Source organism: Hyperolius riggenbachi, chromosome 1 (genome assembly GCF_040937935.1).
Source record: "Hyperolius riggenbachi isolate aHypRig1 chromosome 1, aHypRig1.pri, whole genome shotgun sequence".
Classification (NCBI taxonomy): Eukaryota; Metazoa; Chordata; class Amphibia; order Anura; family Hyperoliidae; genus Hyperolius; species Hyperolius riggenbachi.
Window position 1 is genome coordinate 361,392,883 of NC_090646.1, and position 25,822 is coordinate 361,418,704.

The 25,822-nt window shown below is 43.2% G+C and overlaps 1 protein-coding gene across 1 annotated transcript in view; it reads right to left on the minus strand.

The window, feature by feature from the left end:
- The window catches only part of ZCCHC7 (zinc finger CCHC-type containing 7), a 227,553-nt gene that overhangs the window by 72,215 nt on the left and 129,516 nt on the right, over window positions 1-25,822 (minus strand). The window contains exons 4-5 of the mRNA XM_068234233.1: window positions 23,813-23,932; window positions 18,823-18,993 (exon numbers count right to left, since the gene is read on the minus strand). Of these exons, the coding sequence (XP_068090334.1) occupies window positions 18,823-18,993; window positions 23,813-23,932 (291 nt within the window). The remainder of the gene's footprint in view (window positions 1-18,822; window positions 18,994-23,812; window positions 23,933-25,822) is intronic.

Genomic DNA, 25,822 nt, shown 5'->3' on the forward strand with positions numbered 1-25,822 from the left:
TGGGGACAGCTACCTAATCTATCCTGGGGGGCAGCTACCTAATCTATCCTGGGGGACAGCTACCTAATCTAACCTATCCTGGGGGAAAGCTACCTAATCTATACTATCGGGGAGAGGTAGGGAGGGAGAGGTCGGGCTGCCCTCCCCGCAGCTGCGGCTCCCCCCTTCATTATGGGGGGGGCACCTACCTACCTACCCTATCCTGGGGGGCAGCTACCTACCTAACCTATACTGGGAGGGCAGCTACCTAATCTATCCTGGGGGGGAAGCTACCTACCTAACCTATCCTGGGGGGGCAGCTACCTACCTAACCTATCCTGGGGGGGGGGGGCAGCTACCTACCTAATCTATCCTGGGGGGGGGCTACCTACTCTAACCTATCCTGGGGGGGCAGCAGCTACCTACCTAACCTATCCTGGGGGAGCAGCTACCTACCTAACCTATCCTGGGGGGCAGCTACCTACCTAATCTATCCTGGGGGGGGGGGGGGTTCCTACTCTAACCTATCCTGGGTGGCAGCTACCTACTCTAACCTATCCTGGGGGCAGCTACCTAATCTATCCTGGGGGGCAGCTACCTAATCTATCCTGGGGGGCAGCTACCTAATCTAACCTATCCTGGGAGGCAGCTACCTAATTTATCCTGGGGGGCAGCTACCTAACCTAACCTATACTGGGGGGCAGCTACCTCATCTAACCTATACTGGGGGGCAGCTACCTAATCTAACCTATACTGGGGGGCACCTACCTATCTAACCTGGGGGCACCTACCTATCTAACCTGGGGGCACTTACTTGTCTAACCTGTATTTGGGGCACCTAGCTAGCCTATACAGGTGGCAACTATACTGGCTACCTATATTGGAGGCTCCTACCTAACTAACCTATACTGGGGGCACCTACCTATCTAACCTATGCTGGGGGCAACTATTCTGGCTACGTATATTAGAGGCACCCACCTAGCTAACCTGTACTGGGGACACCTATCTATCTAACTTATCTAACTTATACCGGCGGCGCCTGCCTATCTAACCTATACTGGGGGCAACTATACTGGCTACCTATTGCTGGAGGCACCTACCTGGCTAACCTATACCGGGGGCAACTATACTGGCTTACCTATGCCTGGCTACCTATACTGGGGGGACCTATAGCTGGCTATAGGGATTCGGATATGTGTGTGCGTCGGGTGTTGCCGGGGGAGGGGGGCTGTTGTTGCCGTGGGGGGGGCCCACATCCAGATTCCGCATCGGGGCCCAGAGGTTTGTAGCTACGCCACTGACCAGAACTGACAGGAGAATTGTTCAAGTCGCAAAGAATAAGCCATAAATAACTTCAGCTGACATCCAGGCTACTCTAGACAATAGTGGTGTGAATGTTTCAAGACACACAATAAAAAGCAAAGCAGGTTATTTCGGCGCATGGCACTCAGCTGGGCGCAGTCATAGCAGCAATGCAATGATGCGCACCCCGCGTAGCGGTGATTCGGGGCTCTGGCGGTAGCATCTCACTCTGAGTTGCGACAACTCGGAGGGGGAATAGTATTAAACGCCGTCTTGGAGTTTAGCAGCAGCAGGCAGAGCCTTCATTTGGCTCTCACCACGCCGAACTGAGCGGCACCCAGGCAATATGTACTCAATAAAAAGGCACTTGAAGAGAAATTGGCTGCATGGTTAAGTTCCCAGAACAAAGTTATTACTGTGGCCCATTTAAAATATGCAATACAGCACCTACACAAACGTCTGGAAAAAAGTAATTTGTAGTGATGAGACCAAAACTCAACTTTTGATGTCATGTTTGAGGCCTATGATAAAAACTGCACCATAACTACTTTGAAGCATGGTGGTGGCTATCTGGTGTTTAGGAGCCTGTGAGCTACAGTTGCACAGGGAATTTGGTCAGTTGATGGCAACATTAAAGCAGCAGGTTATCGGAGAGCACTGGAAGGCAATTTGCACTCATCAGCTATGCATGGGATGTACTAGGACTTTCCAACATGACAATGACCCCAAACAGAAAGCCAAATTGACCAATCATTGGCAATAGCCAAAAAAACAAGGGTTATGGAGTGACCATTACAGTCTCCTGATCTCAATATCAATTGAGTCACTTTAAGGGGACCTTTTATGTGCAGTTCATGCAAGACAAAATTTATAGGCACTGGAGGCTTTTTGCTTTACCATGAGAGAAAATAAAATTCCTCATCCACAACGATAACAGGAGACTATAAGTAGTTATTGATGCAAACGGGAAATACAATATTAAAAAACGAAGGGTGTGCAAAGTTTTAAACAGGGATCATTCAGGTTTTTTTTTGAAATTGTTGTTTTCATTAAAGACCACCAGCAGCCAAAAAAAAGATTTGAATGGCAATACATATATCTAGTCTATGCACGGTGTACAGTTAGAAGAACATATAAAGTTTACATATGGTACAGCATAGTGGACAGAACAGACTCACATTTATATCTGTAAGTAGCACTTCCTTATTACTCCTGAAGCTGAAGCCTTGCTAAAGCAATGTACCCTCCTCTTCAGCCTTGTTAACTCCCCTCTCCCTCCCTCTCTTGCTGCCTGCCTAGATCAAATTACTTCTCTTTTCACAGTGTGTAGGAGAGAGAAGAGAGAAGGGAAAACTGCTGCAGCCTGTGTTATGTCTGTTTGCTATAATTCTTATTTCAGATATCTGTCTGTCTCCCTAGATTAGATCACATGGACATGAGGGGTGGAGTTATGACATAAATCCCCCAGCACTCTTTGCACCTATGGTATGGAAAGAAAAAACAGGCCCGGGCCCAATTTCACACTTGGGGTGGGGATTTCAAGACCATATGTGGAATACTTATAAAATACTTTATCATGTGTGATAGATCTTGGCAGCTTATTAGATTTAAAGCAAACTGTAATTTATAATTTAGTTACTCTTAAATAATTATCTTATTTTGAGATCTCATTTTTTATTTTTAATGAGTTTCAAATGAAACTATGTGTTTTGCCCGATTACTCGTGTTTTCCTTAAAGAGGAGCTGTTAGGTATAAGGTCTCAGAGAAAATAAACACATATATCAGTAGCTAAAGATTGGCTGTACTTACATTACATATGCATTTCACTGTCCACGTTTGGATTTCACAGAATTTGTATATAGTATATGCAGAGAATGATGCTCCTGACAGCTCATGGCAGGCTCCATGTTTTTCTGTCAAATGTGTCGTCATGTCCTGCCTGCTTCCTGATCACAGAAAATCTCGTACTGAATAACACAGTGTGCAGTGAATATTAATGAGCCATGTGGCTAGGAACAATAGCCGACTCCTGCAGTGTACTCTGCCCAGAGATTTATCAGTGCTACGCGCTGGACTGATTACAAGCTGCTGTAACGTCTCATTAGCAGCCGAGGGGAGGGCCCCAGAATGCTTTGCAGTATAGAATGCGGCTTGCGTCCTCTTGGGTCTAACAGCTTTGCTGATAAGCACACATCAAAGGTAAGAGATTTTTATCTTCACTAATGCCTTTTTGGCTTCCTTCTAAACTGTTTAACACAGGAGAATAGAGGTTTAAATTAGCTTCTGCAGCCTGACAGTTACTCTTTAACCACTTGAGGACCTAGGGCTTTCTACCCCTTAAGGACCGGCCACTTTTTTTTCCATTCAGACCACTGCAGCTTTCACGGTTTATTGCTCGCTCATACAACCTACCACCTAAATGAATTTCGGCTCCTTTTCTTGTCACTAATAAAGCTTTCTTTTGGTGCTATTTGATTGCTCCTGCGACTTTTACTTTTTATTATATTCATCAAAAAAGACAAATTTTGGCAAAAAAATGATTTTTTTAACTTTCTGTGCTGACATTTTTCAAATAAAGTAAAATTTCTGTATACATGCAGCACGAAAAATGTGGACAAACATGTTTTTGATAAAAAAAAAAAAAACATTCAGTGTATATTTATTGGTTTGGGTAAAAGTTATAGAGTTTACAAACTATGGTGCAAAAAGTGAATTTTCCCATTTTCAAGCATCTCTGACTTTTCTGACCCCCTGTCATGTTTCATGAGGGGCTAGAATTCCAGGATAGTATAAATACCCCCCAAATGACCCCATTTTGGAAAGAAGACATCCCAAAGTATTCACTGAGAGGCATAGTGAGTTCATAGAAGATATTATTTTTTGTCACAAGTAAGCGGAAAATGACACTTTGTGAGGAAAAAAAAAAAAAAAAAAGTTTCCATTTATTCTAACTTGCGACAAAAAAAAATGAAATCTGCCACGGACTCACCATGCCCCTCTCTGAATACCTTGAAGGGTCTACTTTCCAAAATGGGGTCATTTGTGGGGTGTGTTTACTGTCCTGACATTTTGGGGGGTGCTAAATTGTAAGCACCCCTGTAAAGCCTAAAGGTGCTCATTGGACTTTGGACCCCTTAGCGCAGTTAGGCTGCAAAAAAGTGCCACACATGTGGTATTGCCGTACTCAGGAGAAGTAGTATAATGTGTTTTGGGGTGTATTTTTACACATACCCATGCTGGGTGGGAGAAATATCTCTGTAAATGACAATTTGTTAATTTTTTTTTACACACAATTGTCCATTTACAGAGATCTTTCTCCCACTCAGCATGGGTATGTGTAAAAATACACCCCAAAACGCATTATACTACTTCTCCTGAGTACGGCGGTACCACATGTGTGGCACTTTTTTACACCCTAAGTACGCTAAGGGGCCCAAAGTCCAATGAGTACCTTTAGGATTTCACAGGTCATTTTGAGAAATTTCGTTTCAAGACTACTCCTCACGGTTTAGGGCCCCTAAAATGCCAGGGCAGTATAGGAACCCCACAAATGACCCCATTTTAGAAAGAAGACACCCCAAGGTATTCCGTTAGGAGTATGGTGAGTTCATAAAAGATTTTATTTTTTGTCAAAAGTTAGCGGAAAATGACACTTTGTGAAAAAACACAATTAAAATCAATTTCCGCTAACTTGTGACAAAAAATAAAATCTTCTATGAACTCGCCATACTACTAACGGAATACCTTGGGGTGTCTTCTTTCTAAAATGGGGTCATTTGTGGGGTTCCTATACTGCCCTGGCATTTTAGGGGCCCTAAACCGTGAGGAGTAGTCTTGAAACGAAATTTCTCAAAATGACCTGTGAAATCCTAAAGGTACTCATTGGACTTTGGGCCCCTTAGCGTACTTAGGGTGTAAAAAAGTGCCACACATGTGGTACCGCCGTACTCAGGAGAAGTAGTATAATGCGTTTTGGGGTGTATTTTTACACATACCCATGCTAAGTGGGAGAAATATCTCTGTAAATGACAATTGTTTGATTTTTTTACACACAATTGTCCATTTACAAAGAAATTTCTCCCACCCAGCATGGGTATGTGTAAAAATACACCCCAAAACACATTATACTACTTTTCCTGAGTACGGCGGTACCACATGTGTGACACTTTTTTGCAGCCTAGGTGCGCTAAGGGGCCCAACGTCCTATTCACAGATCATTTTGAAGCATTTGTTTTCTAGACTACTCCTCGCGGTTCAGGGCCCCTAAAATGCCAGGGCAGTATAGGAACCACACAAGTGACCCCATTTTAGAAAGAAGACACCCCAAGGTATTCCATAAGGTGTATGGCGAGTTCATAGAAGATTTTATTTTTTGTCACAAGTTAGTGAAAAATGACACTTTGTGAAAAAAAAAACAATAAAAATTAATTTCCGCTAACTTTTGACAAAAAAAAAAATCTTCTATGAACTCGTCATACACCTAACAGAATACCTTGGGGTGTCTTTTTTTCTAAAATGAGATCACTTGTGGGGTTCCTATACCGCCCTGGCATTTTACAGGCCCAAAACCGTGAGTAGTCTGGAAACCAAATGTCTCAAAATGACTGTTCAGGGGTATAAGCATCTGCAAATTTTGATGACAGGTGGTCTATGAGGGGGCGAATTTTGTGGAACCGGTCATAAGCGGGGTGGCCTTTTAGATGACAGGTTGTATTGGGCCTGATCTGATGGATAGGAGTGCTAGGGGGGTGACAGGAGGTGATTGATGGGTGTCTCAGGGGGTGGTTAGAGGGGAAAATAGATGCAATCAATGCACTGGGGAGGTGATCGGAAGGGGGTCTGAGGGGGATCTGAGGGTTTGGCCGAGTGATCAGGAGCCCACACGGGGCAAATTGGGGCCTGATCTGATGGGTAGGTGTGCTAGGGGGTGACAGGAGGTGATTGATGGGTGTCTCAAGGTGTGATTAGAGGGGGGAATAGATGCAAGCAATGCACTGGCGAGGTGATCAGGCCTGGGGTCTGAGGGCATTCTGAGGGTGTGGGCGGGTGATTGAGTGCCCTAGGGGCAGATAGGGGTCTAATCTGATAGGTAGCAGTGACAGGGGGTGATTGATGGGTAATTAGTGGGTGTTTAGGGTAGAGAATAGATGGAAACACTGCGCTTGGGTGGTGATCTGACGGCGGGTTTGCGGGCGATCTAATGGTGTGGGTGGGTGATCAGATTGCCCGCAAGGGGCAGGTTAGGGGCTGATTGATGGGTGGCAGTGACAGCGGGTGATTGATGGGTGGCAGTGACAGGGGGTGATTGATGGGTGGCAGTGACAGGGGGTGATTGATGGGTGATAGGTGATTGGCAGGTGATTGACAGGTGATCAGTGGGTTATTACAGGGAAGGACAGATGTAAATATTGCACTGGTGAATTGCTAAGGGGGGGTCTGAGGGCAATCTGAGCGTGTAGGCGGGTGATTGGGTGCCCGCAAGGGGCAGATTAGGGTCTGATCTGATGGGTAACAGTGACAGGTGGTGATAGGGGGTGATTGATGGGTAATTAGTGGGTGTTTAGAGGAGAGAATAGATGTAAACGCTGCGCTTGGGTGGTGATCTAATGTCGGATCTGCGGGCGATCTATTGGTGTGGGTGGGTGATCAGATTGCCCGCAAGGGGCAGGTTAGGGGCTGATTGTTGGGTGGCAGTGACAGGGGGTGATTGTTGGGTGATAGGTGATTGGCAGGTGATTGACAGGTGATCAGTAGGTTATTACAGGGAAGGACAGATGTAATTAATGCACTGGCGAATTGATAAGGGGGGGTCTGAGGGCAATCTGAGCGTGTGGGCGGGTGATTGGGTGCCCGCAAGGGGCAGATTAGGGTCTGATCTGATAGGTAACAGTGACAGGTGGTGATAGGGGGTGATTGATGGGTGATTGATGGGTAATTAGTGGGTGTTTAGAAAAGATAACAGATGTAAACGATACATTTGGGAGGTAATCTGACGGCGGGTTTGCGGGCGATCTAATGGTGTGGGTGGGTGATCAGATTGCCCGCAAGGGGCAGGTTAGGGGCTGATTGATGGGTGGCAGTGACAGGGGGTGACAGGGGGTGATAGGTGATTGGCAGGTGATTGACAGGTGATCAGTGGGTTATTACAGGGAAGAACAGATGTAATTAATGCACTGGTGAATTGATAAGGGGGGGTCAGAGGGCAATCTGAGCGTGTGGGCGGGTGATTGGGTGCCCGCAAGGGGCAGATTAGGGTCTGATCTGATAGGTAAAAGTGACAGGTGGTGATAGGGGGTGATTGGTGGGTGATTGATGGGTAATTAGTGGGTGTTAAGAGGAGAGAATAGATGTAAACAATGGATTTGGGAGGTGATCTGATGTCGGATCTGTGGGCGATCTATTGGTGTGGGGGGGTGATCAGATTGCCCGCAAGGGGCAGGTTAGGGGCTGATTGATGGGTGGCAGTGACAGGGGGTGATTGACGGGTGATTGACAGGTGATCAGGGGGATAGATGCATACAGTAAACAGGGGGGGGGTGGTCTGGGGGGGGGGGTCTGGGGAGAATCTGAGGGGTGGGGGGTGATCAGGAGGGGGCAGGGAGCAGGGGGGGGGGATAAAAAAAATAGCGTTGACAGATAGTGACAGGGAGTGATTGATGGGTGATTAGGGGGGTGATTAGGTGCAAACAGGGGTCTGGGGGGTGGGCAGGGGGGGGTCTGATGGGTGCTGTGGGCGATCTGGGGCAGGGGGGGGAGAAATCAGTGTGCTTGGGTGCAGACTAGGGTGGCTGCAGCCTGCCCTGGTGGTCCCTCGGACACTGGGATCACCAGGGCAGGAGGCAGCCTGTATAATACACTTTGTAAACATTACAAAGTGTATTATACACTTTGTATGCGGCGATCGCGGGGTTAACATCCCGCCGGCGCTTCCGTATAGCCGGCGGGATGTTGCGGCGGGCGAGCGGTGACAGGCGCCGGCGGAGGATCGCGTAACGGATGACGCGATCGCTCCGCCCATGCCCTTAGAAGGACCGCCGCCTCTGTGGGTGAGCCGGTCCTTCAGGGCTCCACTTCCCGGCCGCCTCTGTGCGTTAGGCGGTCGGGAAGTGGTTAAAAAAAGGTACAATTTTACTAAATCTGCCAGGGTATGTAAACGTATAAGCACAACAGCACATCAAATGCAGAGAGGTTCAGTAGGTGCAAAGGTGCTGCATAAAGGCTCATAAACATATCAAGACTAAAAATATAGATATCAAAAAAGCAAAAAATGTATTTTTCTCAAAGTGTTACTGTTTTCCACAACTTGTTAAAGAAAACCTGTACTGAAAAAAGTTCCCCTGGGGGGTACTCACCTCAGTAGGGGGAAGCCTCTGGACCCTATCGAGGCTTCCCCGTCCTCCTGTGTCCCACGGTGGTCTCGCTGCTGCCCCCGGAACGCACAGGCGACAAATCCGACAGCCTGTGCAATATTTACCTTTTCGGGCTCCAATGGGGGTGCTGTTGTGGCTCTTCTGCCGGAGATAGGCGAAAATAGCCGAGCCAAAAGGTAAATATTTACATTGCTTCCGCTGCGGGAGGATATTCTCTGCCGCCGTGGGACCGAGGAGGACGGGGAAGCCTCATTAGGATACGGAGGCTTCCCCCACCCGAGGTGGGTAACCCCCAGGGGAGTTTTTTTTTTAATTACAGATTTTCTTTAACCCATTCAGGTTCCGTCGTTTTCACGTGAGAAATGTTCACCTCCCATTCATTAGCCTATAACTTTATCACTACTTATCACAATGCACTGATCTATATCTTGTTTTTTCCGCCACCAATTAGGCTTTCTTTGGGGGGTACATTTTGCTAAGAGCCACTTTACTGTAAACGCATTTAAACAGGAAGAATAAGAAAAAAATGGAAAAATTCATTATTTCTCAGTTTTCAGCCATTATAGTTTTAAAATAATACATGCCTCCATAATTAAAACTCACGTATTGTATTTGCCCATATGTCCCGGTTATTACACCGTTAAAATTATGTCCCTATCACAATGTATGGCGACAATATTTTATTTGGAAATAAAGGTGCATTTTTTCCATTTTGCATCTATCACTATTTACAAGTTTAAAATAAAAAAAAATATAGAAATATTTCATCTTTACATTGATATATAAAAAGTTTAGACCCTTAGGTAAATATTTACATGTTTTTTTTTTTTTTATTGTAATGGATTTTTTTTTTATAGTAAACATTTTATTTGGGTACTTTTGGGAGGGTGGGAGGTAAACAATAGATTTATAATGTAAATGTGTGTTAATTCTTTTTTTTTTTTTTCAGGTGTAGTATTACTTTTTGGCCACAAGATGGCGGCCATGAGTTTGTTTACATGACGTCACTCTAAGCGTCGCACACGCTTAGAGTGACACATCGGGAAGGGAACGGCCAGAAAAGGTGCAGCTTCCGAGAGAAGCTGTCGCTTTTTCAGCGGGGGAGAGGAATCAGTGATCGGGCTCCATAGCCCGATACATTGATTCCTTGGCTACCGAATCCGCGGCCGGGAGTGCGCGTGCACGATCGGCCGCGGGAGCGCGCATGGTTCATGGACGTAGAAACTACGTCCAGGAACCAAAATAGGTTAAGCTACATGTCCAGCTTACATAAAATGTAGTTGTTGTATTATTTATATTTTAAAGGATACTTGAAATGAAAGTTATGAGGAGGCTTCCATTCTCTCTGCATTTAACAAAAAAAAATGTAACGGGCGAGCTGTTAGGAAGTCTTGTAGTGTTAGTAGTTTGAGTCCCACACTTGGTAAAAGCATACAGCCAGCGCAGACAAAACACCTGATTTACATTCTCATTCTGGGTCAATATTCAGAAAGTATTGGAGGCAGAGGATGAGCACAACAGCCAAGTACTAGTATTTGTAAAAGTAAATAGGTATGCAATTTTCCTTTTTTTCTATTACTACAGATTTACTTTAAACTCAGTTTAAATTCATAAATCAACTCATCTCCAAATAATACCTCCACTCTAATATTTTCCATTATTTTACTTAGATTGACTTTTGTTCTCCCCATAAGGGTGGGGAATTCCCTGCCTGTCAGCTGCTCCCATGCACCAGCCGGGTGCTTGCTACTATTAGGCATTAGGCATAGGTGGTGGAGTGGCAGGCAACATAATAAGTCATGTCTGAGCTCAGTCGTGGCTGTGCTAATACTCAACATGCTGCGGTTCTTACTGCCAAATAACATAACTTATTTAACTACCGAATGGGCGTGACCGCGGCAGCATCTCCAGGACCGCCCAATGCCAATTGCCATCAAGTCCTGGATCCGGCTACTGCAGGAGATCGCACGCACATCTCCGCATGAATGACGGCGCTCCGCTCCGCCTCTAGTCTCCCAGCGGTGATCGCCGCTAGGAGACTGTAAGACGGCAAAACTGCCGTCTATTTACCGGGTAATGCGCTGCAATCTAAGGCAGCGATGTACAGGGGACAGCCGTGTCACTTGGCTGTCCCCTTCAGAGTCTCAAAAGCATTCCGCTGTGATAGGCTGAAGCCTACCACAGCTGATCGCACCGATTGGCTGGTGGGGGGAGGGAGGGAGAGGGACAAAAAAAAAAGAAAAACAAACAAAAAAAAACATTTTTATTTAAAAATAAAAAATACAAATATTTATACAAAAAAATAAACATCTGGGGAGCGATCAGACCCCACCGACAGAGAGCTCTGTTGGTGGGGAGAAAAGGGGGGGGGGATCACTTGTGTGCTGTGTTGTATGGCCCTGCAGCTTGGCCTTAAAGTGACTCTGTAACAAAAATTACAACGTTTTTTCTACCATCCTACAAGTTCCTAAACCTATTCTAATGTGATCTGGCTTGCTGCAGCTCTTTCTACTATAACCATCTCTGTAATAAATCAATGTATCTTTCCCCTGTCAGACTTGTCGGCCTGTGTCTGGAAGGCTGCCAAGTTCTTCAGTGTTGAACTGTTCCTCTATGCACACTCCAGTGTGTGTTTTATTTACATAAGCCAGCAGCTTCTCTGCTATCTTATCAGTGATAGAAGAGAGCTGGATAAAAATCCTCCTCTGGAGGCTGTGAAAGGAGCTGGTCTGTCACATACTAAGGAATTAACGACATAGGCAGAGCTGTCTGCAGGAAGCCTGTAATGTTCAGTGCATGAGAGAAGCTGGGGACAGAAGGTAAACACACACAAGTGATCTCTTGAGATTCAGAAGTAAGGCTGTATACAGCCTGCTTGTGTATGGATGTATTTTCTATGTGTGGACATGCTGTACATCAACCTACTTCCTGTTTTGGTGGCCATTTTGTTTGTTTATAAACAAACTTTTTAAAACAGTTTTTGACTACTTTTAATGCGGCGGGGAGCGGTGAAATTGTGACAGAGGGTAATAGGAGATGTCCCCTAACGCACTGGTATGTTTACTTTTGTGTGATTTTAACAATACAGATTCTCTTTAAATCTGCAGTGGCCCAATTAACAAAAAAATGGCCTGGTCTTTAGGGGGGTTTAGTACTGTGGTCATCAAGTGGTTAACTAGGTAGGATGAAGCCAAAGCAGGGTGGTCAAAAAGTAGGTATTGTAGTAAATAGCAGACATGCACTAAGTGCACCAAAAATCCAGTATTGCTATTTGTGTGGCGATTCTTACTATAAATCGATAGTTTTCCTGTGGTCTTCAAAATGTGTCCCAACTTTCCAGCATACACCCACACAAACCAGTACCAAAAAGTGTGTTCCAGCTCTGTAGTGCGCAATAGCAATAGAGAGACTCTGAGACTACCTGTGACTGCTGACAGATTGAGGAGGCTACATTGTGACAGCTGGGTGGTCAGGAAAATCATCTGGGCTCTGCAAGTGCCAAGAAGGCGCTCGGGGGAACAACCCTTCCTAATTAATTGTGCTGCATAATATAAAAGTACTTCATAAATATATGATAAAAACAACAATGCTAGCATCAAAAACAAGATGGCAGCTTCCATGCTGGCAAAATAAATAAACTATAAGAACAAAGTGATTATGGAAACAGAAATACATCGGAGGAAGGGGGAGTTTGAGAGAGATAAGCTTTTAGTGTTGCATGTAGCTCTAACTAGAATCACATGATCCACTATAAACACTAAACGGAATGTGGTAGAAGCTGACCTCAGATGTGGGCAGCAGACCTGACAGAGAATTACAGAAATTAAAGGACCATTCATCCTTCATCATATATGCAGTGGTTGTTAGAATTGAAATAAGCGTGTCTATAAGTTTAGCAAGTATCCACCATACTATGGAAACCTATACTTATTTTTCAGGTCCTGTTGAAACCACCTTTTCTCTAACAAAGGTTACTTACATTCTTCCCTGCAGAAAACTGTATTTTAAGCGTCCAGAGATCAGGGCACTAGGCATACTGATACTTACCTGGAACTTCCTCTAGCCCCATGGGGTGTGATCACTCCAGCATCCTTGCTGGCCACTCGGTTGTCCAGGAATCAGCCCCAATAATCTAGCCAGTCACAGCCAGTTGTGGGCTTCTGCGCATGCGCGCCCCCATACGCTCCTGTCCCAGGGAGTGTTTTACGCAGTACTACTGCAAGGGTGATCCCCCCTGGACATCAGCATCTGGGGGGTTTACCAGCCATGTTCTCTCGCTCCCCCCTCCCTGAGGGGCAGTTGCGGCGCTCCCGGGCAGTAGATGCCTTGTGGGGGTGTTTGCACTGCCCTTCATTTCTTGGGGGTACAAGGAGGCCTACACGCAGCACCCGTTGAGATATAAAGCATTCTGCGTGGGCCAACTCCTGCAGGAAGAGCAGGGAGGCAGCTTCAGATCCTGCATACTCTGGTAAGTGAATGCAGCATGCAAACACTTTGCCATTTTAATTAGTAAATTGACTTGAGGCAGCCAGTATATAAGTCAGGTGTTGACTGGTCAGAGCACACATCTCTTTCTCTTGCTCAGCATGCTGGAAGTAGATAAATACTAGCTCTACTTACATAACATTTGTATTGCACTGTCCACATTTTGATTTTAGTGATTTCTCTATAGTAAAAAAAAAAAAAAAAAACCTTCTTAGGATTCTTTATTTTTACTGTGTCTATCTAGAAGCCAATAGTGTTGTAATTTACTCCTGTACTCTGTCTGTGTATCATTGCCTGCCCTCCTTCCAGGCTTCAGACACTTCCACCCAGCTCTGCGACTGTAAGTGTATTGTCTCAGCATCCTATTAATATACCTGCGAAATTAAACAATACTTGGAATATATATATATATATATATATATATATATATATATATATATTTTTTAAAGAGAAACCGTAACCAAGAATTGAACTTCATCCCAATCAGTAGCTGATACCCCCTTTCCCATGACAAATCTATTCCTTTTCTCAAACGGTGAAACCCCTCCCACAAATGATGTCAGCGCCTCCCAGCACTGAGGCACTGACATCACCTTGCCTTGTTGCATTGTGGGAAATAACAGCTGTTGACAACTGCAAAAAAAAAAGCAAGCAGCATCTCCTTCCAGTGACATCACCTGCCAGCAGTAAAAATGTCACCATGAGATAAATGTCAGAATGTAAATCAGGGAGAGGAAAGATTTTACAATGGGCAAAAACTGACTAAATCATTTATACATAATTATTGTAAAAATTAAGCACTTTTCTATTACATTATTTTCACTGGAGCTCCTCTTTAAGGGGTAAAAACCCAGGAATGTGAAGTGGTTAAGATGTGATTTCCGTTAAAATGTTACAGATCTGATTTTTTTTTCCTGCACATGAATCGGAAACAGCCTATTCATTTCAAATGGTTGTCATTTCATAACCGAATTAGCATACAGGAAAACATACCAAAACTCGCTCAGGTGAAATGCGGCCATGGGTTTTTTTCAGCAATCCACAACTATGCACACACTAGATTCTCAGCCAAGACTGCCCAAAATGATTATCTTGGCTGAGGTTTACCCAGCTTGGTTATGAGGTTTAACCCTCCTATTTCGTACAACTATTTTATCCAAAATGTATAATACTGGCTGGAGTTGGATTTTAACATGAGTCGACGGGGCTCTGTGAAAGCCAGTTAACATACTGGGAAAAGTCAGCCCCCTCCATTGTTCAGAGACCCAAGTACTCTACAATGATAAGCACACATTTGGCTACTGCCGAGACAAAACATTGCTAATATGGTAGAAATGACCAGGAAAAGGCCCTCACAACTGCCTCTCTATTGTCTGTTCTGTGCTCTGACCTCTAATGTTTGCACTTATTTCACAGACACTACACATCGCATTAAAGCTGGATGCTGGCTGGAAAAGGGAGGAATTAAATTACCAAAATGTTATTTTTCCTGTGCCCCACCACCCACTGAAATTTTTTAATATCAAATAAACTCGTATCACAACAGACAACTTGCTTTGGTATTCATAAAATAATCTCACAAAAGAAACTGCCACATCAGAAAAAGCAGGGGCCTCGAGATGCACTTTGTGCACCCATATTGAATTTTATCAGGTGCTAATTATTGTTTTAGGAGTTAAAAACAGCTTAGTGCATCTGTTGTTTAATTCCCACTTCCCCAATCTTAAATGGGAACATCAAAGAAAATAAAACACTCAATCTTAAACAGGCCCTGACAGCAGACTGAGACTCAAGTGCTCAATAGGCAAGGCCCTTGCCACCAGTTCTCGCATTTCCACAACAGTGAGCAAACACAAAACCACCACTAAGCGGCCTTGCCTCCTTTTCAGCTCCTCTTGGCCAGTTGTCTGCCTTCTACCAAAGAGAACTCTTGTACACAAACCTTCTGGGAACACAGCACTGTAGAAAGGATTAGTTGCACTAACACGCTAGTATCTGCAAAAAGTAAAAGGAGGGAATGGCTTTAAAAAAAAAAAAAATCTACTACAGTATTTGATATATGAATAAGCAAAATGTATGAGCTGACAAGAGTCTTGCAACAAGTCTGTGTGCTCCCTAGGAGAAAATGTTGCTGTGATGAGTGACAGGGCTTTCAGGAAATATGTTCACAATCACAGACAGGGAAGGCCATGACCTAGATCGTTTAAGAGCTTGTCTTGTCAAATTATCAAAAGCTCCTTCCTTTCCTGAATAAAAAGGGTGACATAAGTGAGTGTCAGGAAGCTGTGGGCTGACAAACCAAGCATACAATAACAGGACGTCACATACTTGGCAAAACACCGCCACTGCTGGCGGCAAATCTTAATGAGAGCACGGCTGGCCCAGGAGACTCGAGTCCCTGCTGGCACAGCAACCCATCTTGCAGAGAAAATCCTTCAGCTCCCAGTCAGCTATGTTCTGACACGATGCCTACAATTACTAAACACAACTTTTTAACAGAATCCTCTGGTGTTTTGTCAAAGCATCTTGCTGTTACAGCCTTCCCATTACAAGGCCCCGCTACAAACCAAAGCTTTATTAGCACTATCTATGCTGAAAAACGCGGTTCTATGAGAAAATAAAGCTAAAATGTTAGCTGTGTTCAAGTTTTCTAATGGGGTCATGGGTCAGTAGAGAAAGGTACCTCAGCGATTTATCCTCATTTTACTCTTAAACCAATCACCATTTTTTAAGGTCAGCATGCATGGTACAGGCGGGCATTTTCTAAATGATTTAATGTTACAGAATGCATAATTAAAGCACACAAAAAGTTGTTGAACATTATAATGGGTTTTCCTTGGTGCAACACTGTAAGGCATCGTTTCAAAATCGCATGTCTAATGTACATTTAAAGTAACATTTCTATATTGCTGAGAAAAAAAGTCAATAAAATATACTACATGGATTTTGTTGATCTTCATTACAAGCTGCAAGTTTGCCCAAATATTAGTGAAGGCATAATGGACATGTGGTAACATTCTTCTCAGCCACAAGGAATTTAATGAGATGCAACTAATTTCGAGCTGAGAAAGGACTATGCAAATTTTGCATGCAATTTGAAGCAGCTTGAAAATGGACCAATCGAATTTTAACCCAGCAGGATCTGATTGGTTTATTTTCAAGCTGCATAATTCTGCATACAAAATTTTCATAGTGCTGCATCGACTCAAATTTATTTGCATTTAATTGGCCATCCCTATCAAAATGTAATGAAATGCACAGTTTTACAACTAAAATATCTACAGGCAGCTCTACTGATATTTATGCTCTCAAATATGGAAAATAACATCAAAATGGTGAGGATGGCAGATTACCTTCCAGTCCTAATAGAACAAAACACTAGTAAATGATTACAGCCCTGTTACAGCCCCTACCCCTACTCCACCCAACAAAAACAAAGGTAGTCCACTGCCAAAGCAGGTCATTTGGACAACGTAATTTACTGATATTCTACTAGCAGTTTTTTCCGGTACCCAAATTAATGCAGCACTTTTTTTTTTTTTTTTTATATAAATTACACATCTACTGCTTTCACAGACCTGGGACTGAAGTTCAGCTGAAGTAAAAATAAATGCTTAAAAAAGGTTTAAAAATCCCTGAATGCGTTGTTCTTTTACCACCTCTCAAGCTCCCTCAACAATTAAGAAAAAATGAATAAACAATATATAATGAAACATCTCATGACAGCAGTAAAACTAGTGCCTAGCTACTGGAAAACTGATAACCCATAATAGTAGACTAGCTGAAGAAGAAAGCACAACATGTAATGGAGATGTTAGTATTGTCATAGGACAGGGCAGACATGTATCAAAATATAGGCAGACAGAAAACAAAAAACGAACACACTGTCACCTATACATAGACTGTCTATGTCACGGTCGCCAGTTCAGTTGTGAGGCTTTTCAATTTTTCCTATCTAAAGTGGTCCGATAAATGTAGGGCAGGGATGCTACAAATGTACTAAACATTAGGGGAGCAGAGAGCACTTGCAAGTAAGTGCACATTGGAAGACTACAGACTTTTACTAATGCCGTATTTACATTACAGGTGCCCGTCACCCCCCAGATCACCCCTGCATTGACCTGTGACTCACAAAGAGCCTCCCCACATCGCAGCTGCACATGCTGGACTGTATCTGCGCTACGGCCCGGAGAGGTTTCCATATCACATGGTACTTTGATTTTGTCCACCCGTCTCTGTGATCAAGTTAACAGCACACATCTATAGGGATTATTATATTGATGGATGTCCAAGGAGCCTACGATTGGTGAGATGCATCCTGTATGCAAGTGACTTTTCCTGCTATACGTGCTATGATCCCGCTACTGTATCACTTTCCTGCTAGTTATATGCAGCTGCAGAGGCTTGGCTTATGATGCTGGCAGCTTCTGGCTTCATTTTATTGGACCATTATTGGGATATGTTACTTTAAGCAGCCATTCATAATTATATACCATCTGGGTGACACTGGCACTACTTTTGGACTACCATCCATATATTCCCTATCCATATGGTTGTTGTGCTTGGTTGTGACTGAGTGGATGAAAGGTGCTGTAGCATGTGGCGGGGTGGCCACCTCATGCACTTTTAGATTTACTGATTTAGACCAAATATGTATTTTCTACAATAAAGTTTGCTACATTTTGCTAAGTATTAACTAAGGATGTTTTTTTTTAAGTATGGCTAATTGGTACACATGCTCTACCTATTGATATCACTTCCTGAAATCCGGAGTACATATTATTGTTTGGCTGAAAAACACTTTTGAGTGTGAGGAACAAGTTCAGTGGTCCAAGATATCACTATGTGGGAGTTGAAAAACTGTTTTAAAAGAACTGTCATCATTCACCTGAGTCACATCCGACACTGCATAGAAAAATTGCACATTTATTGTGGACTTGTGCTCAAAAATATCTTAGAATGCATACAGAAAACAATTCAACATGAAGAACAATACAGTTCTACCATAGGTGCTTGGATGGCAGTGGGTGCTGGGTGTGATACGGGCAGCCTGACGGCCGTTTCGCACGGCGGTGCTTCTTCTAAGGCTAGGTGGTTGAGCCTTAGAAGAAGCACCGCCGTGCGAAACGGTCGTCAGGCTGCCCGTATCACACCCAGCACCCACTGCCATCCAAGCACCTATGGTAGGACTGTATTGTTCTTCATGTTGAATTGTTTGCTGTATGCATTCTAAGATATTTTTGAGCACAAGTCCACAATAAATGTGCAATTTTTCTATGCAGTGCTGGATGTTTCTCAATCTTCCTTGTGACCATGATATACTGCAGCAATATGCCATCCTGAGCACGCATATGACACATAGGTGCCTTCTGAGTCATTCCCAATACATCTAAAAGGGCAACTTCTCCAAGTAGTGCCGACTGTGTTCTTTTATTCCTTTTCTACGTGGTTCATATCATTCACCTGAGACAGTCAAAAGTCTAAATGTATTTTATTCTTTAAACACAAAATGAAGACTAAGGAAGTCCAGGAAAGTCCTATTAAGGAGTCAGACTATAGATACAATTGCTTATCTCATCAATTTTATTTTCACTTTTGGTTTGCAGTTTGATATGCCAGTCTATAAGATTTAGTGATTCTGCAAATCCTTAATTATCCTTCATGTAAAATTAACAGCATACTTACGTCAGCATAATGGCCAATCATAGAACAGCGATGACATTTCTTCTGCCAATAGGGTCTTTCTGCGCAGTTTTGATAAAAATGGCCTGGCAGCCAACAGTTTAAGCAGTATCTAGATGGGCACATATACTGCAGGTGTCCTCTCCCCCCACAGAGACAACAGGCTGGAAGTTTCTAATAGCAATGGAAATAAAAACAGATATCAAAAAACATTCTTTAATAATAAAACAACAGATTCATGAAAAATCATGCATTATAAGTTATGTATTGCTTACAGAGTTGTTCTGACCAGTTAGGATGGAATCGCAGCAATCAGATCCCACCAACAGAAAGTTTATTGGTGGGCAGAAAAGGAAGCAAGATTCATTTGGCTGCTAAGTTGTAAGGCCAAGCAGTAAACTGTTAAAGCTGCAGTATGCTGTATTGTAAAAAATAGCCTGCCCCCCAGGGGGGTGTAAGCCTGTGGTCCTCAAGAGGTTAACATTTATAGTTATATTAGGCAGACTGCTGAGATGGATAAATGATTACCTCCTGTGTGAGTATTTTGTGGAACCAACTTTTGCCTTAAGGCTGCTTTCACAGTGGGACATTACAGGCGCACGTTAGAGCAGCCTGTAACGCAGCCCAACTCACAGTAATGAAAAATCAATGGGCTGTTCACAGTGCCCACATTGCGTTACAGTGTAACGCTGGACGTTCAAATACAGTGCAGCATGCTGTGTGTTATATAGTTGGTTTTAGCGGTGTTAGACTGTTTGCACATGCTCAGTAAGGGGAGAGTCCACTATTGTTCCTAGCTACATGGCTAATTAATATTCACTGCACTGTAGTGTTGTCCAGATCATGAACAAGTTGGAGCTTTGCAAAGAAATGAACAGCGCTACTTAAAAACAGATGAGTGCTTACCTGCAAAAAAGTGCACACCCCACTCATGGGATTCAAATACACAATGAGCATACACATGACCTGTCTACCACTTGGAGGATGTTAGTTTCCGCTAACAATTTGCAATTTGTTAGGTACTTGTCCCTCCCACTGTCGAAGAAGTCTTTCCTCCATGGGAGGGGACCTAACACTAACTAAATTCTACCTATGCATATGCATAGCCTGGGCGCGCTACCAGTAAAATTGAGAATTGCGCAAAAAAAGTGGGATCAGCGCATCACCAGGCCGCCTCTGGATGGCCTCAGCTCAGAGATGCGCTGAGCCCCCCCAGAAACTGCAAACGCACCTTGAACCCAAACAGAGGCTCTGCATATACACCAAAGGAAAACTATTAAGTGGGAGCAGCTGACCAGAAATAAATCAATCAAACATAGCAAAGAAATGAACAGCGCTACTTAAAAACAGATGAGTGCTTACCTGCAAAAAAGTGCACACCCCACTCATGGGATTCAAATACACAATGAGCATACACATGACCTGTCTACCACTTGGAGGATGTTAGTTTCCGCTAACAATTTGCAATTTGTTAGGTACTTGTCCCTCCCACTGTCGAAGAAGTCTTTCCTCCATGGGAGGGGACCTAACACTTTTTGCGCAAGTTGGAGCTTTGATCCAGATCTTTTTTGTGAGTCGAATTATCCAGATCATCACAATGAAGGATTCAGTTCACAGTGTATGTCTGGAAGAAACAGGAACTGCAGCTTCTGTGCACAAGCACAATCTTCCTGCTGCATCTCTCCCTTCCCCATTAGCACCCTCAATGTGCCCTCATGCTCCTGCACCTCTCACTCTGCTGCACCTCTGCTTCCTGCTTTCCTAGTAAAATGATTCAAAGATTCGGTTCAAAGATCCGGATCTTTTCAATGATCCGATTCGAATCATCCGAATCATTGAAAAGATCCGGACTTCCCAGGATAGCACCAAGAGCCTCATAACGCAGCTCAATCTGACGTCCAACTTCAACACCACCACACGTTGCGTTAGGGGCACTTTATGCGACCTTAACGTCCCCTAAAACGCAACGTCTTGGTGTGAAAGAAGCCTAAAGGTAACATAAACTGAGAAGGATATGGATTTTTCCTTTTAAAATAGTACCAGTTGCCTGACTCTCCTGCTGATCCTGTATCTCTAATACTTTTAGCCACAGCCCCTCAACAAGCATGCAGGTGAGGTGCTCTGACTAAGGTCAGACTGGATTAGCTGCATGCTTGTTTCAGATGTGTGATTCAGCCACTACTGCAGGGAAGAAATCAGCAGGACTGCCAAGCAACTGGTATTGTTTAAAAGGAAACATCCATCTCCCTCTCAGTTTGTTAGGACATCCATCAACTTTGCACATTTAGGCCCCTTTTACACTACACGCAGTCCGTCACTTTGCCTAAAACTGCCGAAACCCGTTGCAAAAGTAGTGCTAGCCCTATGGGGCTATCACACTGCTCACGGTGCAGCGGGTCCTATTGAGGCAAAAGTTGAAGTGTGTTGTGTGTGCTTACACTGGAGGTGATGCATACTTAATGGAAAGTATGCCTAAGTGATTGCACTGCAGCTATAACACGCAATGCGACTTGTCTTGGCCCCTGCCTTGCAGTCTACTAACAATTGCACTGCAATAGTGTAAGAGGGATCTTATACTGTGCAATATTTGCCCGTTTTGCCTGGTTTTCATTACAGAAGTTGGATGATGACGGTTGGTAAACAACAATCCATCCTTCTGGTCATTTTACAGATTTTCAGCAAGGTTTAAGACTGGCCTCTATCTTTCAGAAAAACATGCACCTTTTTCTCCTTTAGCCACTGAGTAGCCAATTTTATTGTGTGCTTTAGGCCACAGTCGTACTGGAGGGTGGACTCTCTTCCCATTGACAGTTTTTAGAGAGAGGGACGGGAGTTTTCCTCAACAATTTGACAGTGATGGCACATTCACTATTCCTTCCATCCTGACAAGTGTCCCAATCCCCTCTGCAAAGAAACAACCCCACAGCATGATGCTACTACCTTCATGTTTTATGTAAGTCACTATTAAAGCAACCAGTAATATGGAGGGATGTTTGAACCTTACCTTAGTGGTTGGAAGTAAAATCCAGTAAGATGGAGCAGAGGCTTTCTGGATCCCAGTTGCGCCCACCATTCCACCATAGGGTCCATCTTCTGGCTGTGGTACTGGGCGTGGACAAGTGAACCCGGACTGAGCTTTTTTCCTGGGTGCATAAGCACTTCATTCTACCTTACTCATGCATGCCCAGTCCAGATGTGCTTGTCCAGGGCCAGGAGTACAGCTAGAAGAATGGATACTGCACTGCAACAGTGGCCCATAGAAGGACTGTTAAAAACTCCTCCAAATGTATTTCCCCTCCCCTCACACGGTTATTTACAGATAAACCTAAAATTCAGAACCCTTCCATGCGCACACTGCCAGGATCCTCAAAGCACTAGTCAAGAGCATGGCTTTCTGTAATAGTAATACAGACAGCGCTAGAAGATCTATTAAGATCTAATTTATTCACTATGGTAAATTGTATCTTGATCATATATACTGCAGTGTAATAATACACTCATACACACTTACTCATGTCAATTACATCACCTCTCCTACTGCAGTGGAAAAAATGGCCAAAAATATAAAAATATAAAAAAATGTATAAAAAAAATCAGTAATAGAATAAAAATAGTGGTCCTGGAAACTCTGAGATACTTCTTACTCTTATCAGAAACAATTGGGAAGGAGAGTGAAGGACTGTAATACTCATGCCCTGGATTTCCATAGAAACCAATGTAAGGAAAGGTACGTGGCAGCATGTATAAGAAGGCAATCCAGGAAGAACCTGAGGGCTCTGGGACCTCAGGCCAAAAACACCGGCATAATGTCACAGTAGGATTTTCTAGGATAGGAGGTAGGTGAGTAGGAGTGTTTTTTTTTTTTTTTTTTAATTCATTGCTAGAGAGTTTGGAAAAAGTAATTAGGAAGAGAAAAATACATATATATACACACACACACACACACATATATAAAAAAAAAAAATATATATTATATATATATATATATATATATATATATATACACATATACATACACGCACACACACACACGCGCACACACACACACACACACACACACATCCCCCTCCCCCCAAGCGTGTCTAGGTTACCAGTAGGCATACCTGGGGTGTTACATTTAACCATTTAATGGCAATGTATCGTATTAAAACGTCATGCTTTTGCCTGTTAATGGGACTCAGTTTTTTTAATCTATATTTTATGGGGGAAAATTAATTTTAATTTATTATATAGGGGCTGGTAATTATGGCCAGAACAAAAAAAACAAAACAGAAAAATAACACCTATATTTCAAAATAATATATTGTCGCCATACATTGTGATAGGGACATAATTTAAACAGTTTAATAATCGGGACAACTGGACAAATAAACGGTGTTTGTTTTAACCACACGAGAATGTTTAATTTTAAAACTATAATGGCTGAAAACGGAGAAATAATTATTTTTTTTTCATTTTTTTTGTTTTTTTTTTCCATTAAAACGCATTTATGATAAAAAAAATTCTTAGCAAAATGTACTACCCACAGAAAGCCTAATTGGTGGCGAAAAAAACGAGGTATAGATCATTTTCTTGTGATAAGTAGTAATAAAGTTTAGGGAATAAAAGGGAGGAGCACTGACAAGTGAAAATTGCTCTGGTCCTTTAGAGTAAAAACCCTTGGGGGTGAACTGGTTAAGAAATAGACTGTCTTTTTTTTCTTTTTCGGTCTTCTATTGCCAGTGAGATGCCACTGTCATTTACCAGGTTCACTTTGCTTTTGACATGATAGTAGGAGTTTCACCTATTGATTTCAAAGTTAACAGAACCCTATACCAAATGTTTACAATGATACATAAACAGTCCACATAAATCTGAAAAATATGATCAAAAAAGATATAAGATATATGATCAATGGGATTGAGTATTCAAGGACAGTTGCTAATATCCAAAAGTATGACAATGCCAATGAATCAGCCATTATGAATAAAGTCTTTAAAAAAGTAACAATTACCTTGGGCTGAGGACAGTTTTTAGATAGATGTCCACGGTTGTTACAATTCCTGCATATCACATTCTTGTCTCCTGTGTAATAGCGATTGGCTCGCCTTGTTGCAAAGTTGGTAACGTGGGCCTACGGCATTGTAGAAAGCACAGAAAACACAGACAATAACTAAAGACCCGGCAAAATGGATTATCTGTTTGTTAGATTTGTCTTTATTAACAATTTTAAACAGTATACAGACAATTACAAGCATATGAATGGCAGTAGTAGATAGATCAGAGACACCTACGGTAATATAGAGGATAAGGTAAAAAAAAATGTGCCTTTCATAATCAGTAGAGCAGGAGGCCAACACGTTGGCATGTGTTATGCTCACATTTAAAGGTAGGGAGCACATTTATCTAAAGTTAAAATCCATATACCTTATGGCCCATACTCACGGGCAACATTTCTGGCCTGTCGCTAGCACTAGGGAGCGTGTACGCAACAGGCCGGCGACAGCTCGTCGCCAGGCCCCTCCGCATACACACGGTGGAGGGACCTGGCAACTGATGCGGGGGAAGCTGTCGCTGTTGTTCCTCCCCCCCGCCGGAAGCTCAATGTATTCCCTGCTTGTTGCTGTCGCTAGTCCGCATACCCACATGGGCTAGCGACAGTTGCGGCGGAGTTGCAGTGGCAACTGTCGCCAGGCGATTGACCGCGCCAATCGCCTGGTGACATCAGCGACGAGCGACGGTTCGGGGTGCGAGCCCGTGCAACGCCTCATACTCACAGGCGACCTGTCGCCGCAACACGCGCACGCCACGTGTTGCGGCGACAATTGTAGCCCGTGAGTATGGGCCATTACAGTTAAAATAAACTGCCAACAAAAAGCAACAAGGGGGGTGGGGTTGGGGCAAGACAATGGAGAAGGGAGGGGTATGGAGGGAAGAAGAGGAAAAGGAGATGGAGAATAGGGAAAAAGGGGAAGAACCAGTTAGTTCACAGCTCCAGAAATAATAATGTTATTTTATAAAACCTCATGTAGTAAACCATAGACAGTAAACCATTTAAGCATCCACTATAATTCTTACTTTTTAAAGGGCCTACTCATATCAAATTTGTAAATTCCTGGGAGTAACTGTAATCTAACCATCAAACCCACATTGTTACGTAGGATTCTAGTTTGTCATTATCAGAGGCCACTAGTTTGTTCATTCCCAAAAGTTCAGTCATGGCTTCAAGCCAGCTATGTAGAGTGGGAGATAAGGGGGACTTTCAGAACCTAGCCCCAGTGGTTTCTAGCTGCTGTGAGGCAGTGTTTTCGTATGCTTTTCTTGACCTTAACCAGTGGGCCTGGAATTAGAGTAGAGATAGTAGAGCTATTTCAGGTGAAATAGTGATATTTGAGAGGGTCATTCTTCTTTATGCCTTAAATACTTTTTCCCAGAACAAATGAGCTAGAGGAAGATGCCACTAAATATGAAGGGGAGATCCAACCTCTGTATGGCATCTCCAGCATGCGTCCGGTAATTCTGAAAACATACAATGGATCGTCGTATTGCATTTATACCAGAGGGCCAGGACTCTGAAATTCCTCTCCTTGATACTATTACTGATGGACAAAGTATGATTTAAAGAAAAACTCCGACCAAGAATTGAACTTTATCCCAATCAGTAGCTGATACCTACTTTTACATGAGAAATCTATTCCTTTTCACAAACAGACCATCAGGGGGTATCAGCTGTATGACTAATATTGTGGTGAAACCCCTCCCACAAGAAACTCTGAGGACCGTGGTACTCCTGACAGTTTCCTGTCTGTGAACCTTGTTGCATTGTGGGAAACATCTGTTTACAGCTGTTTCCAACTGCCAAAAAAGCATGCAGCAGCACCTGCCAACAGCAAAAATGTCACCATGTAATAAATCAGGGATTTAAACGATTTTACAATGGGCAAACACTGACTAAATCATGTATACATGATTATTGTAAAATGAAGCACTTTTTTAATTATATTAATTAGAGCGAGAGAGAGAT